Source organism: Osmerus eperlanus, chromosome 20 (genome assembly GCF_963692335.1).
Source record: "Osmerus eperlanus chromosome 20, fOsmEpe2.1, whole genome shotgun sequence".
In the NCBI taxonomy this organism is placed as follows: Eukaryota; Metazoa; Chordata; class Actinopteri; order Osmeriformes; family Osmeridae; genus Osmerus; species Osmerus eperlanus.
In genome coordinates, this window is record NC_085037.1 from 2,414,162 (window position 1) to 2,432,765 (window position 18,604).

The window sequence follows — 18,604 nt, forward strand, 5'->3', positions numbered from 1 at the left end:
GTGTGTAGCCTTTGTGTGTGTGATTGGTATATTTGTGTGTGTATCCTTTGTGTGTGTGGAGTCTTTGTGTGCACATGTATGTGTGTGTATGCGTGCGTCTAGCCTGTGTGTGTTTGTGTGGCAAATGCAGATGTGTGTATGTGAACTTGCAGCCTTTGTGTGTGTGCGTGTGTGCTTCGTGACACATCTGCCAGGTTGTGTTGTGTAGCAGGGACCTGTTGTGACCTCACACATTCACATGGAGGAAGTGAGGGAGGCCACACCCTCTTCCAGCCTCCCTCCCCCCTGTGCAGCCCCCCCCCCCACACCTCACGCCCCTGAGCAGATGGAGCTGGAGGCCTTTCAGTCAGCGTGTGTGTCTGCGTGTGCATAATGTGTGTGTGTGAGAGAGAGAGTGAGTGAGTGAGTGAGTGAGCGAGCGAGGAGGCAACAGCCATTTGAGGGTTGAACAATGACAATGGAGAGCCAGTAACAATGCTTCAACAGGCTGTCGCTCCAGCATGAAGGTGCATACCTTATGTTCTGTCTGCCATCCAACCATGCAGCTACATGTCCTGTGTTATGTCTGGTATAAGGACTATTTCAAAAAAACGTCTAGTGTACTGTATGACATAACAACCATATACCATGAATCAACATGTTTGGGCATCATTTGACAGACTGGGAAATTTTCAAATATGAAATCAAACCTCTTGTAGCCTATCCTTTTTTTTTGTATAGAAAGAATGTGTTTGTGTGGTTACTGTCACTTTGTATTTCAGTCCTGTTTCGTATAACCTCCTGAATTGTTGTAATCAGTTCAGTTCTCCAAATATGAAACTATCTTTTAATCTCTATCTTTCACTGTTACTTCATCCGATTACTTTCTACTCAATTTTTGGGCCAAGACAGACACTCTGTTATATAAAACATAAACGTTCAGTTACATAAGAGCCTATGGTTACACACACACACACAGCACATACACTCACACACTGATAACCTTTGAAATAGAGTGGAGTGAAATCATCGCCTGAATTATTTTGTTTCATAAATGTTCCTTGGTGAGAGCAATAAAACACCCAAAGCAATCAAGCGCTCCGTGATTTGTTTTTCGTATTTCATCGGTCTCGGGTCTTATTATGGCCAAAGCGTCGCGGACATTAATAGAAACACCCCGTACGCGTGCGTGTCTGACGTCGTGCGACCTATCAACCCCCCCCCCCCCTCCCCTCCCCCCCCCCCCCCCCCCCGTAATTATGGAGAGGGGGAGTGAAAGGAGCAAAGCCAGCCACCGGGGGAGGACGATATCCCGGCTGTAGATCACAACACTCAGATCAGCCAAAGCGTAGCTGGGGCTGTCGAAGTACATCCAGCCAAGGCCCTTACGACAGGGCTTATGATACCGTTTCCGTTATTTTGGACTTTGACGAGAGCGAAACGATGCATTAACCGGCAATTTGGTAACGGTTAGTTAGCACTGACATTTCACGGATACCTTTCTCAGGGATGTTTTGGTAGGTCTGCCTGTGCGTTGGAGACTAACGGCCTCTAGCTAACAGTACTCGGCTTGAATAGTAGAACGGCTTGAGCTACCGGGGGCTGTGTAGGCGTCTTTTTAAGTGTTTTGGGGGCCCTACTGTATACTTGTGATATTTGCAACTTACAGTTTAGAACAATATACCTGCAATAATAGTTGCAGCGTGATCTAATGCTAACTGTATTTAAATGTCTCATTAGCTTCGAAAACGTAGCAGATAATACACATATTTGCGTTGATCGGACTGACAAAGAGAGCCCCGTCTTTAGCCTAGCTAGCTCGACAGTTAGCTAGTTAGCATACCAACGAACAACAGTATCGCAAGCTAGTGTACAGCTGCTGTTGCGGTAGCGATGCCTTTTGTCTTGGGCTACGTACTGGCACAATGACACCAGACACAAAGGCTCCGTTGACACCGAGATGGGATCTTATAGGGCACGAAATCGCAGATGTAATTTAAAGGTAGAGTGACTATCGGGTTAGGATTGGATAGATAGCTTGTAGTTGCTAGCCAGTGAGCTAGAATATAGTTGTGTTGTTCCTTTTGTTGTTGTTACTAGTAGAGCTAGCTAGCTAAACCACTGCCATCCAGCTAACCAACCTACAGAGTACTACAGAGACCGTTCTGTCCCTGTATCTTGTTTTTGCTCGTGTCGTTATTTTATAGGAGGACAGAGCTTTCTTTGGGCCTTAACTTGATTTGCACACATTGTCGAATTGCTGACCAGTATAGAAACAGTCATAATTTTGAGACCAATTTAGCTACCTACTTAGCTAACGTTACGGAAACGGCAAGAAATATCAGCTATACCCGGACACGAAACAGAGCTGCTATTATGGCCCGTACACTCGCCTCTGAAAGGACCGTATCATGGACAGCGCTAACCACGGTTATATTCATATTCACTGGTAAGTATAACATACTCCCATACTGTGATACTGTACTCACCTGAGAAAGATGACACTACACACATACACTGACTCAGTATCGAATGATTACGTGAATCAGCCTAACATCTATCCCAGACATCAACAACGAGTCAAACACATCCAGAGATACATTCAAATTATACAATTTATAGCATTTTTATATCTAGTGACAATTTTTATTATGCAGTTTATACAGGTGGTGTGCTGCGTTAAGTTCAGTGAGCTGACTGCGGATCAAAAGGTCGTACGTTCGAATCATTCATGTTGATTTGGATCAATAACAGCTAAATAAACAGTGTTATTACTAAGGAGCACAACATGAACCGTTGTCAGAGTGACTGTGATAGCCAGGCCAGCTGGAGATGAGGGGGGGGGGGGGGGCGGGGGCTCAGACCGTCGCTGTGTCGTCCACATCTGTTTCCCTCTGTTGATGTAGCAGTGTGCGTCAGGATTGGTGGAGAGGTCCTGTCCTGTCATGTGGTGGTCCTCTAACTCCATTAACTCATGGTCACTGCTGTATAAACACTTGAGCACGTGAAGGGCCTTTAAACTGCAGTTGATATGTTCTTGATATGTTATTGCTGCACTGTAGTTGCACTGTGCCTGGTAGCTTATGTGTGCTTACTTTGCGTTGTGGCTAGTAAATGCATATCGTTCCTTGACTCTAGCTGCCAAAATACTGTTAGAACAATCCACTTCTGGTCCTCAATTTTCTGCTCTACTGTCTACAGGCACAATGTATGTCACTTTGGATAAACCAGTCCCTAGTGTGTGTTTGAATGAGGCCAGGTGTGGTCCCTGGTGAGTGTGTGTGTGTGTGAGGCCAAGTTTGGTCCCTGGTGAGTGTGTGTGTGAGGCCAGGTGTGGTCCCTGGTGAGTGTGTGAGGCCAGTGTAGTCCATGGTGTCATCTCTGACTTCCATGTTCAGTCCTCCAAGATATTATGGCAGTGGAGGAGTTTGTGCCGGCTGGTAAAATCTTATGTATTGTTAGCTTGTTTACTTTGTTTCCTGGTACTTATAGACCTCCTGCTGACTGGAGGGAATAGCCAGCATAAGGAATGTCCTGTGTGTGTGTGTGTGTGTGTCTAGTCAAGCATGGTGTGTGTGCATGCCAAGGCAGTTTTTTCCACTGGTCTCTCTCCCCATGTATAATTTACAGTCAGCTGCTACTGTAGAGCAATCATCCGTGGGAAGGACAGTGGAGGGGGTGAGGGGGGGGGGGGGGGGTAGGACTGAAGGGCAGGAGTGATGGTGTGAGAGGGAGAGTGGAAGAGGGCATGGGTGAAGAGAATGAGAGGAGTAGGACACTGTCCATGTATCCCCCCTGCTCCCCCCCTGCCTCTCCCTGGCCCCCCTACCTCCTCCCTGGTCCCCTGCCTCCTCACTGGGCTTTCAAACATTCCTACATCTGTTGTATGTCAGCTGTGAATGGGGAAGGAGCCCCTGGCCCCCTGGCCCCCAGGACTAGATGTTCTTTATATGGGGACAGAGGGGCTCAGAGGCCATCAAAACATTGCCCCCCCCCCCCCCCCCCCTCCACAAGAAGGAGTTGTTAATCATCTAAGTTAATGCCTAAGTTAATGCCTTTGTAACCTTAACGCCTTTGTTCCATCCACAACCAGTGTGCATAGTGTCCTGTCAATACAGTTGAGTTGATTCATTGGTCAACTCATGGCTAGAACTTTACCCTCCATTCTTCAGGGGGAAAGGGCCCCCTGTAGAGGAGCAGGGGCTAGCTCACGGCTAACCCGGCCATGGAAAACAGACGCTGGCGCTAATGCTAGCTGGAAGCTGCCAGCCTACTCTTATCACCTCTGCAACGGATAGCGTTTGTTTGCTGTCTCATCCCAGTGAGAAAAATGGACAGAAGGGTTGTTGTTGTTCTGCTCCGTTCACCCTCAGGTGAACGTTCAGTCTCTGACCTCCAGTCCAAGGCCCTGTGGTTGCCATAGGAACCCGCCTTGTGTAGAGGGGCTGAGAGAAGCGTTGAAGTGTGAGGTTCTTCATGCTTAGCTGGTAGCGAAGAGGCTAGGACTGGTCTGTCCTGACTTATATATATATATATATATATATATATATATATATATCTATATATATATATATATATATATATATATATATATATATATCTCTTGCGCGCTCACTCTCTCTCCCCCCCTCCCTCCCCCCCCTCGCTCTCTTTCTTATCTCTGTCTGTCTTTATCCTCGGTCTCTCGCTTTTTCATCCCTCATTTCTTCTCTCTCTTTCGTCTTTCTACTGTTTCTACAAAACGCGCCGGTACATCTACATATACCGCTCTCTCTTTACTCTTTCATTCTCTTCCTATCCCCCCCCCCCCCTCCCTGTCCTCTGTCCTCGGAGGGGATGAAGGGGGCTGATTCGTGGCAGGTTCACATCACAGGTCTCTGTTAGAACATGTCACAGGGCTAGGCTGTTACCATGCAGCTCAGTTCACACACACACACGCTCATACACCACACACTCATAAACACACACACGCTCATACACCACACACTCATAAACACACACACGCTCATACACCGCACACTCATAAACACACACACGCTCATACACACACACGCTCATACCCCACACACTCATGAACACACACACACTCATACACACAGTGCAGGCTAATAAGAAGGCAGAGGGTATGTGAATCTAGCTGGAGCTCTGCGGCTGGCTTTGATGTTGTCCCTCAGCCCGGGGCAGAACCAGTTCATGACGGGTCCTGGTGTCAGTGTGGCTCTTCCTCCTGTCTCCGTGCTAGAGAGTCCCCTGGCTTCTCGTGTTCTCCAAGTGTAATTACACCCTCCTCACCTTGGGGGAGGGAGGCAGGGAACAGAGGGTGGGAGGCAGAGGGAGGCAGGGAACAGAGGGAGGCAGGGAACAGAGGGAGGGAGGCAGAGGGAGGCAGGGAACAGAGGGAGGCAGGGAACAGAGGGAGGCAGGGAACAGAGGGAGGCAGGGAACAGAGGGAGGCAGGGAACAGAGGGAGGCAGGGAACAGAGGGAGGCAGGGAACAGAGGGAGGCGGGGAAGGAAGAATGTGTGACCCTGGTTCTGGGTTCTGACCCCAGCTGTGCTGACAGGGTCAGACAGGATGGAAAGATGAACCCAGGAAGCAATCGTAGCCATCCAAGTCACTGGGTCACTGTGGACTACAAACATTAACCCACAATACCCAGAACACAAACTAACACAAACCCAGAATCCACACTGGCTCGTTAATTACAGCAAAGACAGATGTATTTGGTTTACAATCAACAATGAACTCAACTCACTATCTGAACTACTTTCAGAAATGAACACCTTCCTCACTTGTTTGTGTTGTGCAGGTTCTGCAGTGGGCTCCCAGCATAGTGACAATGTCTACGTATCAGGGATCAGCAACGGTGAGTTCACAACCACACGCCTAGCCTTCTGTGGTGCCAGTAACAGTTAGCTACAGCACCAGTTAGCTATTGTACAAGTTAGCTAGAGTATCAGTTAGCCAGAGTATCAGTTAGCCAGCGTATCAGTTAGCCAGCGTATCAGTTAGCCAGAGTATCAGTTAGCTAGAGTATCAGTTAGCTAAAGTGGCAGTTAACTTTGGTACCAGTTAGCAAGATTGGCAGTTAACTTTGGTACCAGTTAGCAAGATTATCAGTTAACTCTGGTACCAGTTAGCCAGAGTGTCAGTTAACTGTGGTACCAGTTAGCAAGAGTATTAGTTAACTGTGGTACCAGTTAGCTAAAGTAGCAGGTAACCATGGTACCAGTTAACTGTGTTACCACTTAGCTATAGTACAACTTAGCTAGAGTAGCAGTTAGCTAGAGTAGCAGTTGGTAACTGTGGTACTGCTTTGTAGTTTGCTATTGCCTCAGCTTGCTTGGAACCATCATGGACAGCCTACCTAAAACCCTCAGGGTACCAGAGTGACAGGCTGGTCGAGCCAGTACCGTGTAGAGGAGAAGAGCAGTTAGTCAGTCACACCTACTTTTTTTTAATGATCCCTTAGCTATGATCTTGTGCTAACGTGTGTGTGTGTGTGTGTGTGCAGCCTGCGGGGAAGTGCCAGAGCAGCTGCGGTCCTCCAGCGGGGTGATCACCACCCCAGGATGGCCCTTCGAGTACCCCTCCCGGATCAACTGCACCTGGAACATCAGAGCTAACCCCGGAGAGATCATCACCATCAGGTACCCTCTCTCTCCTCCTCTTCTCCTCCCCTCTCTTCCTCTTCTCCTCTCCTCTTCTTCTTCTACTTCCCTCACGTCCTCTCTTTCTCATTTCCTCGTCCCTGTCATATCCTCTCTCTTCTCTCTCTCCTCTCCTCTCATGATCAGTCTGCCCTCACTCCGTTCTGAAGAGCCTGCTCACAGCAGCTCCTTGTGGCTACAGCCTTGCACTCTCTGTCGTCATTCACATACACACACGCCGCGCACAAACACACAGCACACATGCTCACACACTCGTACACAAACAGTGTTTGTGTTTTTCTACCTATTGTTATTGTGTTATGAGTGGTTTTGTTGATATTGTGATGAGGGCCAGACACGCAAACAACCTGCTCTAGTCACTTCTACTCTGTGTCCATGGTTACCGGCACAGAAATAGCCTCTTGTGGTCGTGTTCCGCAGGAAGTAGGTTTATTTAAGAGAAGGCATCCATCTATGTCCAAATATGGTCATGATTCTGAGAGAACGTTTGTTAGGGCTGTTTTGAGAGCAGATCCATACGTTCTTGGATTGATCGTCCTGTATAACCACTATTCCTCCTCCTCTTCGCCTCATTCCTCCTCCTCTTTGACTCATTCCTCCTCCTCTTCCCCTCCCCCCTCCTCTTCCTCCTGCAGTTTCCAGGACTTTGAACTGCAGAGTTCTCGCCGCTGCGATCTGGACTGGCTCTCCATCGGCAGCTACAAGAACCTGGACGGGTTCCGAGCCTGCGGTTCCACCCTGCCCGCCCCCTACATCTCCTCCCAGGACCACGTCTGGGTCAAGTTCCACTCCGACGACAGCCTCACCGGCAAGGGCTTCCGGCTCACCTACATCACTGGTAGGAGGCTGGATGGATGGGTACTTCATTTAGGGGCTGGGGATGGAGGGAGGGCTGGATGGATTGATGGGTACTACATTTAGTGGTTAGGGGGCTGGGGGGAGGGAGGGATGGAGAACAAGGATCATGGTATTCCTGATGTCCTGGTCCATCACACTAAACATCGTGTGTGTGTTTTTCTGTGTATGTTCTCTGTGTGTGTGTTCTCTCTCTGTGTGTGTGTGTTCTCTGTGTGTGTGTGTGTGTTCTCTGTGTCCTCCGCGCGCTTCCCTCCCCCAGGGCGCCCCGAGGCGTCGAGCTGCGACTCGGACCAGTTCCACTGCTCCAACGGGAAGTGCGTCCCGGACTCGTGGCGGTGCAACTCCATGGACGAGTGCGGCGACAACTCGGACGAGGAGCTGTGCTCCCAGGCCAACCCCTCCGCCACCTTCTCCTTCCAGCCCTGCGCCTTCAACCAGTTCCCCTGCCTGTCCCGCTACACGCGCGTCTACACCTGCCTCCCGGAGTCGCTGAAGTGCGACGGTAGCATCGACTGCCAGGACCTGGGCGACGAAATCGACTGCGACGTGCCCACCTGCGGCGAGTGGCTGCGGAACTTCTACGGGACGTTCAGCTCGCCCAACTACCCCGACTTCTACCCGCCCGGGAGCAACTGCACCTGGCTGATCGACACGGGCGACCACCGCAAGGTCATCCTGCGCTTCACCGACTTCAAGGTGCGCTCACGGCCCGGAGAGGAGGGGTTACTGTGGGGTCAGGGGGAGGGGTTACTGTGGGGTCAGGGGGTCACTGTGGGGTCAGGGGGAGGGGTTACTGTGGGGTCAAGGGGGAGGGGGTCACTGTTGGGTCAGGGGGAGGGGTTACTGTGGGGACAGGGGGAGGGGTTACTGTGGGGACAGGGGGAGGGGTTACTGTGGGGTCAGGGGGTCACTGTGGGGTCAGGGGGAGGGGTTACTGTGGGGTCAGGGGGAGGGGGTCACTGTGGGGTCAGGGGGAGGGGTTACTGTGGGGTCAAGGGGAGGGGTTACTGTGGGGTCAAGGGGGAGGGGGTCACTGTTGGGTCAGGGGGAGGGGTTACTGTGGGGACAGGGGGAGGGGTTACTGTGGGGTCAGGGGGAGGGGTTACTGTGGGGACAGGGGGAGGGGTTACTGTGGGGACAGGGGGAGGGGTTACTGTGGGGTCAGGGGGAGGGGTTACTGTGGGGTCAGGGGGAGGGGTTACTGTGGGGTCAGGGGGAGGGGTTACTGTGGGGTCAGGGGGAGGGGTTACTGTGGGGTCAGGGGGAGGGGTTACTGTGGGGTCAGGGGGAGGGGTTACTGTGGGGTCAGGGGGAGGGGTTACTGTGGGGTCAGGGGGAGGGGTTACTGTGGGGACAGGGGGAGGGGTTACTGTGGGGCCAGGGGGAGGGGGTCACTGTGGGGTCAGGGGGAGGGGTTACTGTGGGGTCAAGGGGAGGGGTTACTGTGGGGTCAAGGGGGAGGGGGTCACTGTGGGGTCAGGGGGAGGGGTTACTGTGGGGTCAGGGGGAGGGGTTACTGTGGGGACAGGGGGAGGGGTTACTGTGGGGTCAGGGGGAGGGGTTACTGTGGGGTCAGGGGGAGGGGTTACTGTGGGGTCAGGGGGAGGGGTTACTGTGGGGTCAGGGGGGAGGGGTTACTGTGGGGTCAGGGGGAGGGGTTACTGTGGGGTCAGGGGGAGGGGTTACTGTGGGGTCAGGGGGAGGGGTTACTGTGGGGTCAGGGGGGAGGGGTTACTGTGGGGTCAGGGGGAGGGGTTACTGTGGGGTCAGGGGGAGGGGTTACTGTGGGGTCAGGGGGAGGGGTTACTGTGGGGACAGGGGGAGGGGTTACTGTGGGGTCAGGGGGAGGGGTTACTGTGGGGTCAGGGGGTCACTGTTGGGTCAGGGGGAGGGGTTACTGTTGGGTCAGGGGGAGGGGTTACTGTGGGGTCAGGGGGAGGGGTTACTGTTGGGTCAGGGGGAGGGGTTACTGTGGGGTCAGGGGGAGGGGTTACTGTGGGGTCAGGGGGTCACTGTGGGGTCAGGGGGAGGGGTTACTGTTGGGTCAGGGGGAGGGGTTACTGTGGGGACAGGGGGAGGGGTTACTGTGGGGTCAGGGGGAGGGGTTACTGTGGGGACAGGGGGAGGGGTTACTGTGGGGACAGGGGGAGGGGTTACTGTGGGGTCAGGGGGAGGGGTTACTGTGGGGACAGGGGGAGGGGTTACTGTGGGGTCAGGGGGAGGGGTTACTGTGGGGACAGGGGGAGGGGTTACTGTGGGGTCAGGGGGAGGGGTTACTGTGGGGACAGGGGGAGGGGTTACTGTGGGGACAGGGGGAGGGGTTACTGTGGGGTCAGGGGGAGGGGTTACTGTGGGGTCAAGGGGTCACTGTGGGGTCAGGGGGAGGGGTTACTGTGGGGTCAGGGGGTCACTGTGGGGTCAGGGGGAGGGGTTACTGTGGGGTCAGGGGGAGGGGTCACTGTTGGGTCAGGGGGAGGGGTTACTGTGGGGCCAGGGGGAGGGGGTCACTGTGGGGTCAGGGGGAGGGGTTACTGTGGGGTCAAGGGGAGGGGTTACTGTGGGGACAGGGGGAGGGGTTACTGTGGGGTCAGGGGGAGGGGTTACTGTGGGGTCAGGGGGTCACTGTTGGGTCAGGGGGAGGGGTTACTGTGGGGTCAGGGGGAGGGGTTACTGTTGGGTCAGGGGGAGGGGTTACTGTGGGGTCAGGGGGAGGGGTTACTGTGGGGTCAGGGGGAGGGGTTACTGTGGGGTCAGGGGGAGGGGTTACTGTGGGGTCAGGGGGAGGGGTTACTGTGGGGACAGGGGGAGGGGTTACTGTGGGGTCAGGGGGAGGGGTTACTGTGGGGACAGGGGGAGGGGTTACTGTGGGGTCAGGGGGAGGGGTTACTGTGGGGTCAGGGGGAGGGGTTACTGTGGGGTCAGGGGGAGGGGTTACTGTGGGGACAGGGGGAGGGGTTACTGTGGGGTCAGGGGGTCACTGTTGGGTCAGGGGGAGGGGTTACTGTGGGGTCAGGGGGAGGGGTTACTGTGGGGTCAGGGGGAGGGGTTACTGTGGGGACAGGGGGAGGGGTTACTGTGGGGTCAGGGGGAGGGGTTACTGTGGGGTCAGGGGGTCACTGTTGGGTCAGGGGGAGGGGTTACTGTGGGGTCAGGGGGAGGGGTTACTGTTGGGTCAGGGGGAGGGGTTACTGTGGGGTCAGGGGGAGGGGTTACTGTGGGGTCAGGGGGAGGGGTTACTGTGGGGTCAGGGGGAGGGGTTACTGTTGGGTCAGGGGGAGGGGTTACTGTGGGGTCAGGGGGAGGGGTCATGTGGTAATTTAACCCTCAGATACTGAGATGCCAGGTCAACAAGTACTGTGACTACATAGACAAGGGTCAGGGTTAGAAGGTAGGGTCATTGTGATATTGTGACTTATAGTGTTTGTGTGTGTGTGTGCAGCTGGACGGTACAGGGTACGGGGACTATGTGAAGGTGTATGACGGTCTGGAGGAGAACCCTCGCCGGCTGCTCCGCGTCCTCACCGCCTTCGACTCCCGCGCCCCCGTCGCCGTGGTAGCGTCGTCAGGGCAACTCAGGGTCCACTTCTATGCCGACAAGATCAACGCCGCCCGCGGCTTCAACGTCACCTACCAGGTCTGACCTCGCCCTCCTCTCTCTCCCTCCCTTCCTTTCTGTCTCTCTCTCTCCATCCATCCCTCTGTCTTTCTCTCTCCGTCTCTCTCGCTCTCTTCTCTCCTGTCTCAACTTATCATGTGTCAGTAACCAGGTCTGACTCTGTCCATCTCACTCCTCCCTCCATCTCTCCTTAATGCCATCCTCGTCTCTGTCTCTCCATCCATCCTCGATTTTGCCCTCCATCCATTCATCCATTCATCTTTCACGCCCGCCCACCCATCCTCTCTCTCTCCTTTCCTGACTTCTCATGTGTCATCGATATAGTCTGAATCCTTTTTGGTCAACCGTTTCCTCATCGCTTCTCTACTCCCCCACCCCCCTCCCTCCCCCCCCCCTCCAGGTGGAGGGCTTCTGCCTGCCGTGGGAGGTCCCGTGCGGGGGCAACTGGGGCTGCTACACGGAGCAGCAGCGCTGCGACGGCTACTGGCACTGCCCCAACGGGCGCGACGAGCTCAACTGCTCGGCGTGCCAGGACGACGAGTTCCCCTGCTCGCGCAACGGCGCCTGCTACCCGCGCTCGGACCGCTGCAACTACCAGAACCGCTGCCCCAACGGCTCCGACGAGAAGAACTGCTTCTTCTGCCAGCCGGGCAACTTCCACTGCAAGAACAACCGCTGCGTGTTTGAGAGCTGGGTGTGCGACGCGCAGGACGACTGCGGCGACGGCAGCGACGAGGAGAGCTGCCCGGTGATCGTGCCCACGCGCGTCATCACGGCCGCCGTGATCGGAAGCCTGATCTGCGGCCTGCTGCTGGTCATCGCCCTGGGGTGCACCTGCAAGTTGTACTCGCTGAGGATGTTTGAGCGCAGGTGCGTGCTGCGCGCGCACACACGCGCATATCGACACGCAAACCCGACCAAGGACTGTAGATTTGCGTATCTGAAATTCCATGCGTCTGATGCATTCGGATTGGTTGTTGCAGGTCGTTTGAGACCCAGCTGTCCCGCGTGGAGGCGGAGCTGCTGAGAAGAGAGGCTCCGCCCTCGTATGGTCAGCTGATCGCCCAGGGACTCATCCCCCCTGTGGAGGACTTCCCTGTCTGCTCCGGGAACCAGGTACACACCTCCTACATCTCTCCTTTCTACATCCCTCCCCTCTTTTTCTTACACCCTTCCTCTCCTTTCTTCACTCCTCCATCACTTCTCTCTCTCCTTCATCCTTCCTCTTCTCTCTCTTCTGCATCTCTCCTTCTCTCATCTGTCCTATATCCATCCCTCCTCTCCTCCATCCTTCCTCTACTCTTCTACATCCTCTCCTCTAATTATACATCGCTCCTCTCTCCCTACATCACTTGTCTCCCTCTCTCTCTCCTCCATCTCTCCTCTCCTCCAGGCATCTGTGCTGGAGAACCTGCGCCTGGCCGTGCGCTCCCAGCTGGGCTTCACCTCAATCCGCCTGCCCACCTCTGGCCGCCACGGCAACCTGTGGCGCCGCCTCTTCAACTTCACGCGCTCGCGGCGTTCCGGCTCGCTGGCGCTGGTGTCGTCCGACCCGGAGGACAGCACGGGGAACACCGGGGGCTCCGGTATCGGCCCGGCGGAGAGGACCGGGGCGCACCGGGGCCTGCTGCCGTTAGACTCAGACGACACAGACACGGAGGGCGAGCGGCGCGACGCTAGCGTCGGGGCCGTGGGGGGAGGGCTGGCGGCCCCCCTCCCCCAGAAGACCCCGCCCACGTCGGCGGTGGAGGCCATCGTCTTGGTAACGGCCAGCTCGGTGGCGCCGGCGCCCGGCCGGGATCAGCGGGAGAGAGAGCGCGACCGGGAGCGCTCACGCCCCCTGGTGGTGGTGGACGACCCGCTCGGACCCGAGTCCCCCAGAGGAGGGGGCCCCCCGCAGGCTTCCCTCGCCTCCTCCGGGGCCAGGGGCCTCCAGAGCGCCCGGGGCCTGGTCACGCGCAGCCTGCACTGGGTCCGGGGCCTCTCCCTGGGCCGGGCCCAGAACCACCACAGCCCCCAGAACCACAGCCCTCTGAGGCAACTGGAGCATGGGGGAGGAGGAGGCGAGGCAGGGGGGGGGAGCCGGGGGGGGGAGGAAGAGGACGACGTGGAGCTGCTCATCCCGACCTCCGACCCCGCCTCAGACTCGGACTCTGCCTCCTCCGTCAGCGAGGCCTGCCAGCCGCTGCTGGAGCGCAGGCTCCTCCCCCAGGCAGGGGGCAGGCGGGCGTGCGGGGGGAGGCTGGGGGGGAGAGACGGCCCGTGTGAACACTGCGGGATGGTCCACACGGCCCGGATCCCTGATGCATGTCTAGAGGCCACAGGGAAGACAGAGAGCAGCGACGACGAGCTCCTGCTGCTGTGTTAGAGCACAGCGCCCCGCCGGTGGCTCCTCTGAGTCATTACATCCCCCTCCTGTGCCCCCCTGGTGGGCTTCCTGCTGTCCTTACCACAAGGTCCTCTCCAAAACGCCCCCTGTTGACTCCGTCCTGTCCTTGTGTCTCCCCCTGGTGGTCATTCCAAGTTACTACCCCAACAGTCTGCTGCTTGGCTGGGTTAGCTACCGGCCTGATGCCCCCCCCCTCCCTCCCCCAGCCTTCATTCCACCTCCTATCCTTCCCTCCACCCTGCCGAACGCCACAACCTCAGATCTCCCCTCGGTACGCTTATTGACTGGATCTCTGTCGGTACGACAAATGAACAGGCTGTTTCGGCCGGTACGACGATGAATATCGTCCCCCTTTGGTGCAACTTTAAACAGTGTCCCCCTGGGAAACTCAGTGGAACTTGTGGAATATTTTTGCCCTCCTGACTGTTGTCATGCTTCCTGTATGCTGCTGGTGATGTCACTTCCTGGGAACCGTGACCCCCCCTCCCCCCCACTACCCTATTACATTTTGGAGTGTGTGTGTGTATGTCAGGAGAAATGTGTGTGTGTGTGTTGGGAGGGGGGGGGGGCAGGGGTTGGTCAGGTCAGACAGCCTGTCACTGTCCAGGAGACACACACTAGCAAACACACACACCTGCTAACACGCACACCTGCAAACACATCCTCCTCTGTAAACACACACCTGCACCCTACTAGGTACTGGGAGACTGACTGGGAAAACCAGAGGTAGAGATCCAGTAGGAGAGAGAAGGTACTGTGTGTCACGTGTCATGTGAGCTGTGATTAACATGATTGGCTAGCTCCTGGCAGGTGCAATTGCACCCTGGACCTCATTGGTCGGTACAGTTCTGCCCTGCTATTTGGAGTTTCTTATTAGTCGGTTTCACCTCCATGGACAGTGTTCCTGCCATTCTGTTGGACGATACCAGCCGGTTTCGTCATGCTTCGTCACGGCAACAAGCTTTTATTTATACAAAACAAAGAGAATAACGGAATCTGATTCTGAAGACTAAACATTGTGTCACATCATCGAGCGATGTTTGATGTATTTATTGTTTTGTTACTATTTTGGTAACCTCAATGTTTTGGTACTAAGAAGACTTGTGTGAGTGTGTATATTTATATTTATTATTATTGTTAATTTCAGTAGCTGTTACTTCTTCTTGGGAGATGCATGTCCAAATTGTCTTGTGCTATTTTTTGTTAAGTGGTACGGTGTTGGAAAAAAAGTATATAAACATAACTGTTTACTGCACTAAAGATATGAATAAAACATTCATCCTGCTAATGGGTGTGTGCGTGTGTTCCTCCTACAAGTTTACATTTACATTTAGACATTTCGCAGACACTCTTATCCAGAGCGACTAACAGTGAGTACAGGGACATTCCCCCACGAGGCAAGTAGGGTGAAGGGCCTTGCCCAAGGACACAACGTCATTTCGCACGGCCGGGGATCGAACCGGCAACCTTCTGATTAATAGCCTGATTCCCTAAACGCTCAGCCATCCAAAAAGGTTGTGTGTTGCTGCTCGTTAAACTAGTCACACACAGTATCTCAGAAGTAAACACCGAACACAGAAGTACACAGCTATGGCGAGCGGAAAGGGACATGGAGAACCTGCCTAAGGAGACTGTCGTGTGATGTCTACTTCTGGATAAATAGCCTACGTCGTTGCATCTACTTGTGGATAATTACGTTGTCGCCATACTTTTAAGTACATTTTAGAGTAAATTTATAGTTAGAAAGCTTTTGCCAGTTTATAATTTGGGAGCTTTTTGCAGGTAGCAAAGCAATGTCAGAAGATGACTTGGGGGTCGTAAACTAAAATAGTGTATGGGGCCCTTTGATTGGCAAATTATATTTTTTTACAAAAAAAATGTTTTGGGAGGGACCCCGAACAAATGTTTAGTTTATTGGGTTGGTCCGGCCCTTCCCTTGGCCTTAGGATTATAACTCCATGTTTGCACCTTCCAACGGTTCTTAAAACTAGTTTGCCAAAAGTAACTATTGTCGGACCAATAATATAGGTTGAGGGAAGGCTTTAAAAGGAGGCTACCAAACCACCCAACCGCTTGAACAGGTGCTGGATCCCTGCACAGGTACTGGATCTCTTTCTGCTGTCAAACTCTGCTGGGCAAGTAATCAAATCTTGAATTTTAAGCACGGCCTCAATTTACATTATTAATACCAAGAAAAACAAGAAAAAAGAGAACTCAATGTAAATCCATATCAGGCCTATTATTATATTATATTCTTGTTTTTTATCGTTCATTAGGTGTCTTCCGGAAACATGTTTTTGCTTGTGGTTTGCATCTTGACAATGCACAGAGTTCACTCTGCATGCAATGTGGTGTGTAAAGTTTTTTTGTATAAAAACAATCTTTGAGACACTGAACTAATAATAGAGTGCACAGAATACGATAGTTGTATGTAACTAATGTGCAAGATGAAGTTGTGTTCTGACTTAACTGGTTCTTTTCTTTCATATTCTTTTTTGTCCTAAGCGATCAAGTAAGTGCAACTTATAGTCACCAGACTTCACTGTACTCATATCATCATATACAGAATGCCCAATCTAGAATAATCTATTTTATTGTTTAATTAAACATAAATTGACCAACATTAATTAGCATTCAATGTTGCATTGATCATGTGTTTTATGAAACCCCATACTGGTTATGATTCAATGTAGATTAAGAAATGTTGATGGGCTTTTATATATTTTCAAATATGTGTGTAGACATTTGCACAAACAGCACAGCAGTTCAGACGGAAATCCTTGACCAGCATAACACTTTCAGGCAAGCTGTTCAGCCTACGGCAAGTGACATGCTCAAGATGGTAAGCTTTCATGTCTACAGTTTCATACTAGTCCTTCTGAACCGACGGTGACTTGATATTCATATCTTTACTTATGTACAAACACAGTTGTGTTTGTCACACAATTGGTTGGTTTGATTTTGATGGGTAACTATTCAAAAGGTCAACACCAAACGTTACCGACCCATCATTTGCATGCTGTTTGTACCTTGCAGAGCTGGAGTGAGGAGGCTGCAGCCAATGCTCAGGCATGGGTTGATACCTGTTCCATGGCTCATGGTCCACCCAGCAGTCGCATGATTGGAGGTATAACATATAAACGTATAAATTAAAACATCTTCACTCATCCCATTGGTGTTTTTTCACTGATATATCTACCCACTCTACAGGGTACTGTATGATTTCAAGGTACTCCCAGTACTTACCTGCTAAATTACTAATATTTAACTTACATAATGCATATCAATCATACAGTTGAGTAGCTTGGTTAACAGATGGCTCACTTCACTTATCAGTTGGGCATCTGAATATCACAGAGATATGATCAACCAATCAGTCAAAACAACAAATCACATGACCTAAAATTCTGGGACCCCAACATCTTTCTATAGGCACAGTGTTCCTAGAGTATACCAAGAAATGTATATATTACATTATTATGTGGATACACTGTATATCTATGTACTTTTGTGTTTCTTTTCTCATTTCCATGATGAACAGACTATGAATGTGGCGAGAACCTCTTAAAAACATCTGCATCATCTGCGTGGACGAAGGTTGTCATAACCTGGCACAGTGAAGTCATTAATTACCTATATCCTAATGGCTCAATCAATGGTAAATCCATTGGTCACTACACACAGGTAACAGCCTTCTGATGAATGCCTGGCATTCTGTTTGGACTTCATGAACATGTAAAGGGAAGCCTCGACATAAACAAAAACTGCCAGCCCAATCTTGCCTCTCCTTTGATACAGGTAGTGTGGAATAGCTCTTACAAAATTGGCTGTGGAGTAGCCTTGTGTCCAGGCTCAGTCTATTTCTATGGCTGCCACTATTACCGAGCGTAAGTCACATTTTCGCAAACCTCCACAAGCTGTTTAGAACATGCACTCTGATCCACATAATACGACAATAAATTCATCAGCATATTTTAAACTGACATTTGAAAAGTCAAGTATCATTTATGTGTAGCACGTGTCAAAACGCCTAATGTAAAAACCTCTCATGGGTGTAATCAAGAGGGTGGAAGTTCTAATCTAGTGATCCTTTGAATGCTTTCGTTAACAGTGGGAATTTCAGAGGAGTGCGACCATACAAGGTCGGAGCGCCATGTGCCAGGTGTCCCAATGCATGTGAAAACAACCTTTGCAGTGAGTTACATGATATACATTTAGCAAAAACCTGCCCTATAGTATGATTACCTCATACCCATAGTAATTGAGTAATAGTGATATTACTGTATACTATATATATGTTTATGTTTATATATACTTTATATATACTGTACATATGATGTATATGGCATATCTGAATGCACATTAGCTACTATAGATATAGACTTTTTGGGAATTGTAAATTAACTTGACTTTCTTGTTTCATTACAGCCAATCCCTGTCCTTACGTCAACAAGTATCCCAACTGTGCAGCACTTAAAGCAAAGGCGGGGTGTTCAAACATTTGGGTGTCTGACAATTGCCCTGCCCTCTGTAAATGCCACAGTGAAATAATTCCAATAGCTTGAAAATAGGACATCTATTTCATGGCCTCAAGATGCTAACAGTGTGTGTCATGTGTTATCACTTTGAATCATCTCAAAGTTGGCTTCTTGTCTACAATGGTATGAGTTTTATTAAACTGTGAGGTTGCTTAATATGATTAAAAAAAACGGACATTCTTTTTGTATGTGTTTACTGTAGTGCAACTGTGGGTAGTAAGGCATACCGATATCACAATGGTACTACACATGGAGTGAAGCAACACCCGTAAAAGCTCGTCTGCACAGAATGGCTCTGCTGACCCCAAGGGAATCTTTGTTGATAGCATGCTAAATGATATGGACAACTGTACATTAGATTAGAGCTTTACTCCTGTTCTACAGAATATAAATAGTGGGAAGTTAATCTTTACCTTCTGGGTTTTTGTATTTTAAAAGACAATAAGCTGGTGCAGTTGCAAAATGGCAAGTTTAAACAGGAAGGGAATCAGTCATAATGCACACAGCGCATTCACTGGTATGAGACCAGAGAAAAAACTGAAGTGAGTAATTA

The 18,604-nt window shown here is 51.7% G+C and overlaps 2 protein-coding genes across 2 annotated transcripts; both read left to right on the forward strand.

Annotated features, from left to right (window-relative positions):
- The first annotated feature begins 1,248 nt into the window (after positions 1-1,248).
- Positions 1,249-14,797, forward strand: lrp12 (low density lipoprotein receptor-related protein 12). The gene is made up of 9 exons (XM_062486885.1): positions 1,249-2,428; positions 5,789-5,845; positions 6,494-6,629; positions 7,286-7,488; positions 7,768-8,204; positions 10,948-11,142; positions 11,525-11,994; positions 12,108-12,240; positions 12,518-14,797. The coding sequence occupies exons 1-9, from the start codon at positions 2,356-2,358 to the stop codon at positions 13,490-13,492; spliced, it is 2,679 nt and encodes an 892-aa protein (XP_062342869.1). The 5' UTR covers positions 1,249-2,355; the 3' UTR covers positions 13,493-14,797.
- A 1,429-nt stretch (positions 14,798-16,226) lies between these two features.
- On the forward strand, positions 16,227-18,200 carry LOC134006830 (cysteine-rich venom protein pseudecin-like). Its single transcript, XM_062445896.1, has 6 exons — positions 16,227-16,355; positions 16,550-16,640; positions 17,055-17,197; positions 17,312-17,400; positions 17,625-17,707; positions 17,942-18,200. The coding sequence occupies exons 1-6, from the start codon at positions 16,245-16,247 to the stop codon at positions 18,076-18,078; spliced, it is 654 nt and encodes a 217-aa protein (XP_062301880.1). The 5' UTR covers positions 16,227-16,244; the 3' UTR covers positions 18,079-18,200.
- Positions 18,201-18,604: the final 404 nt, after the last annotated feature.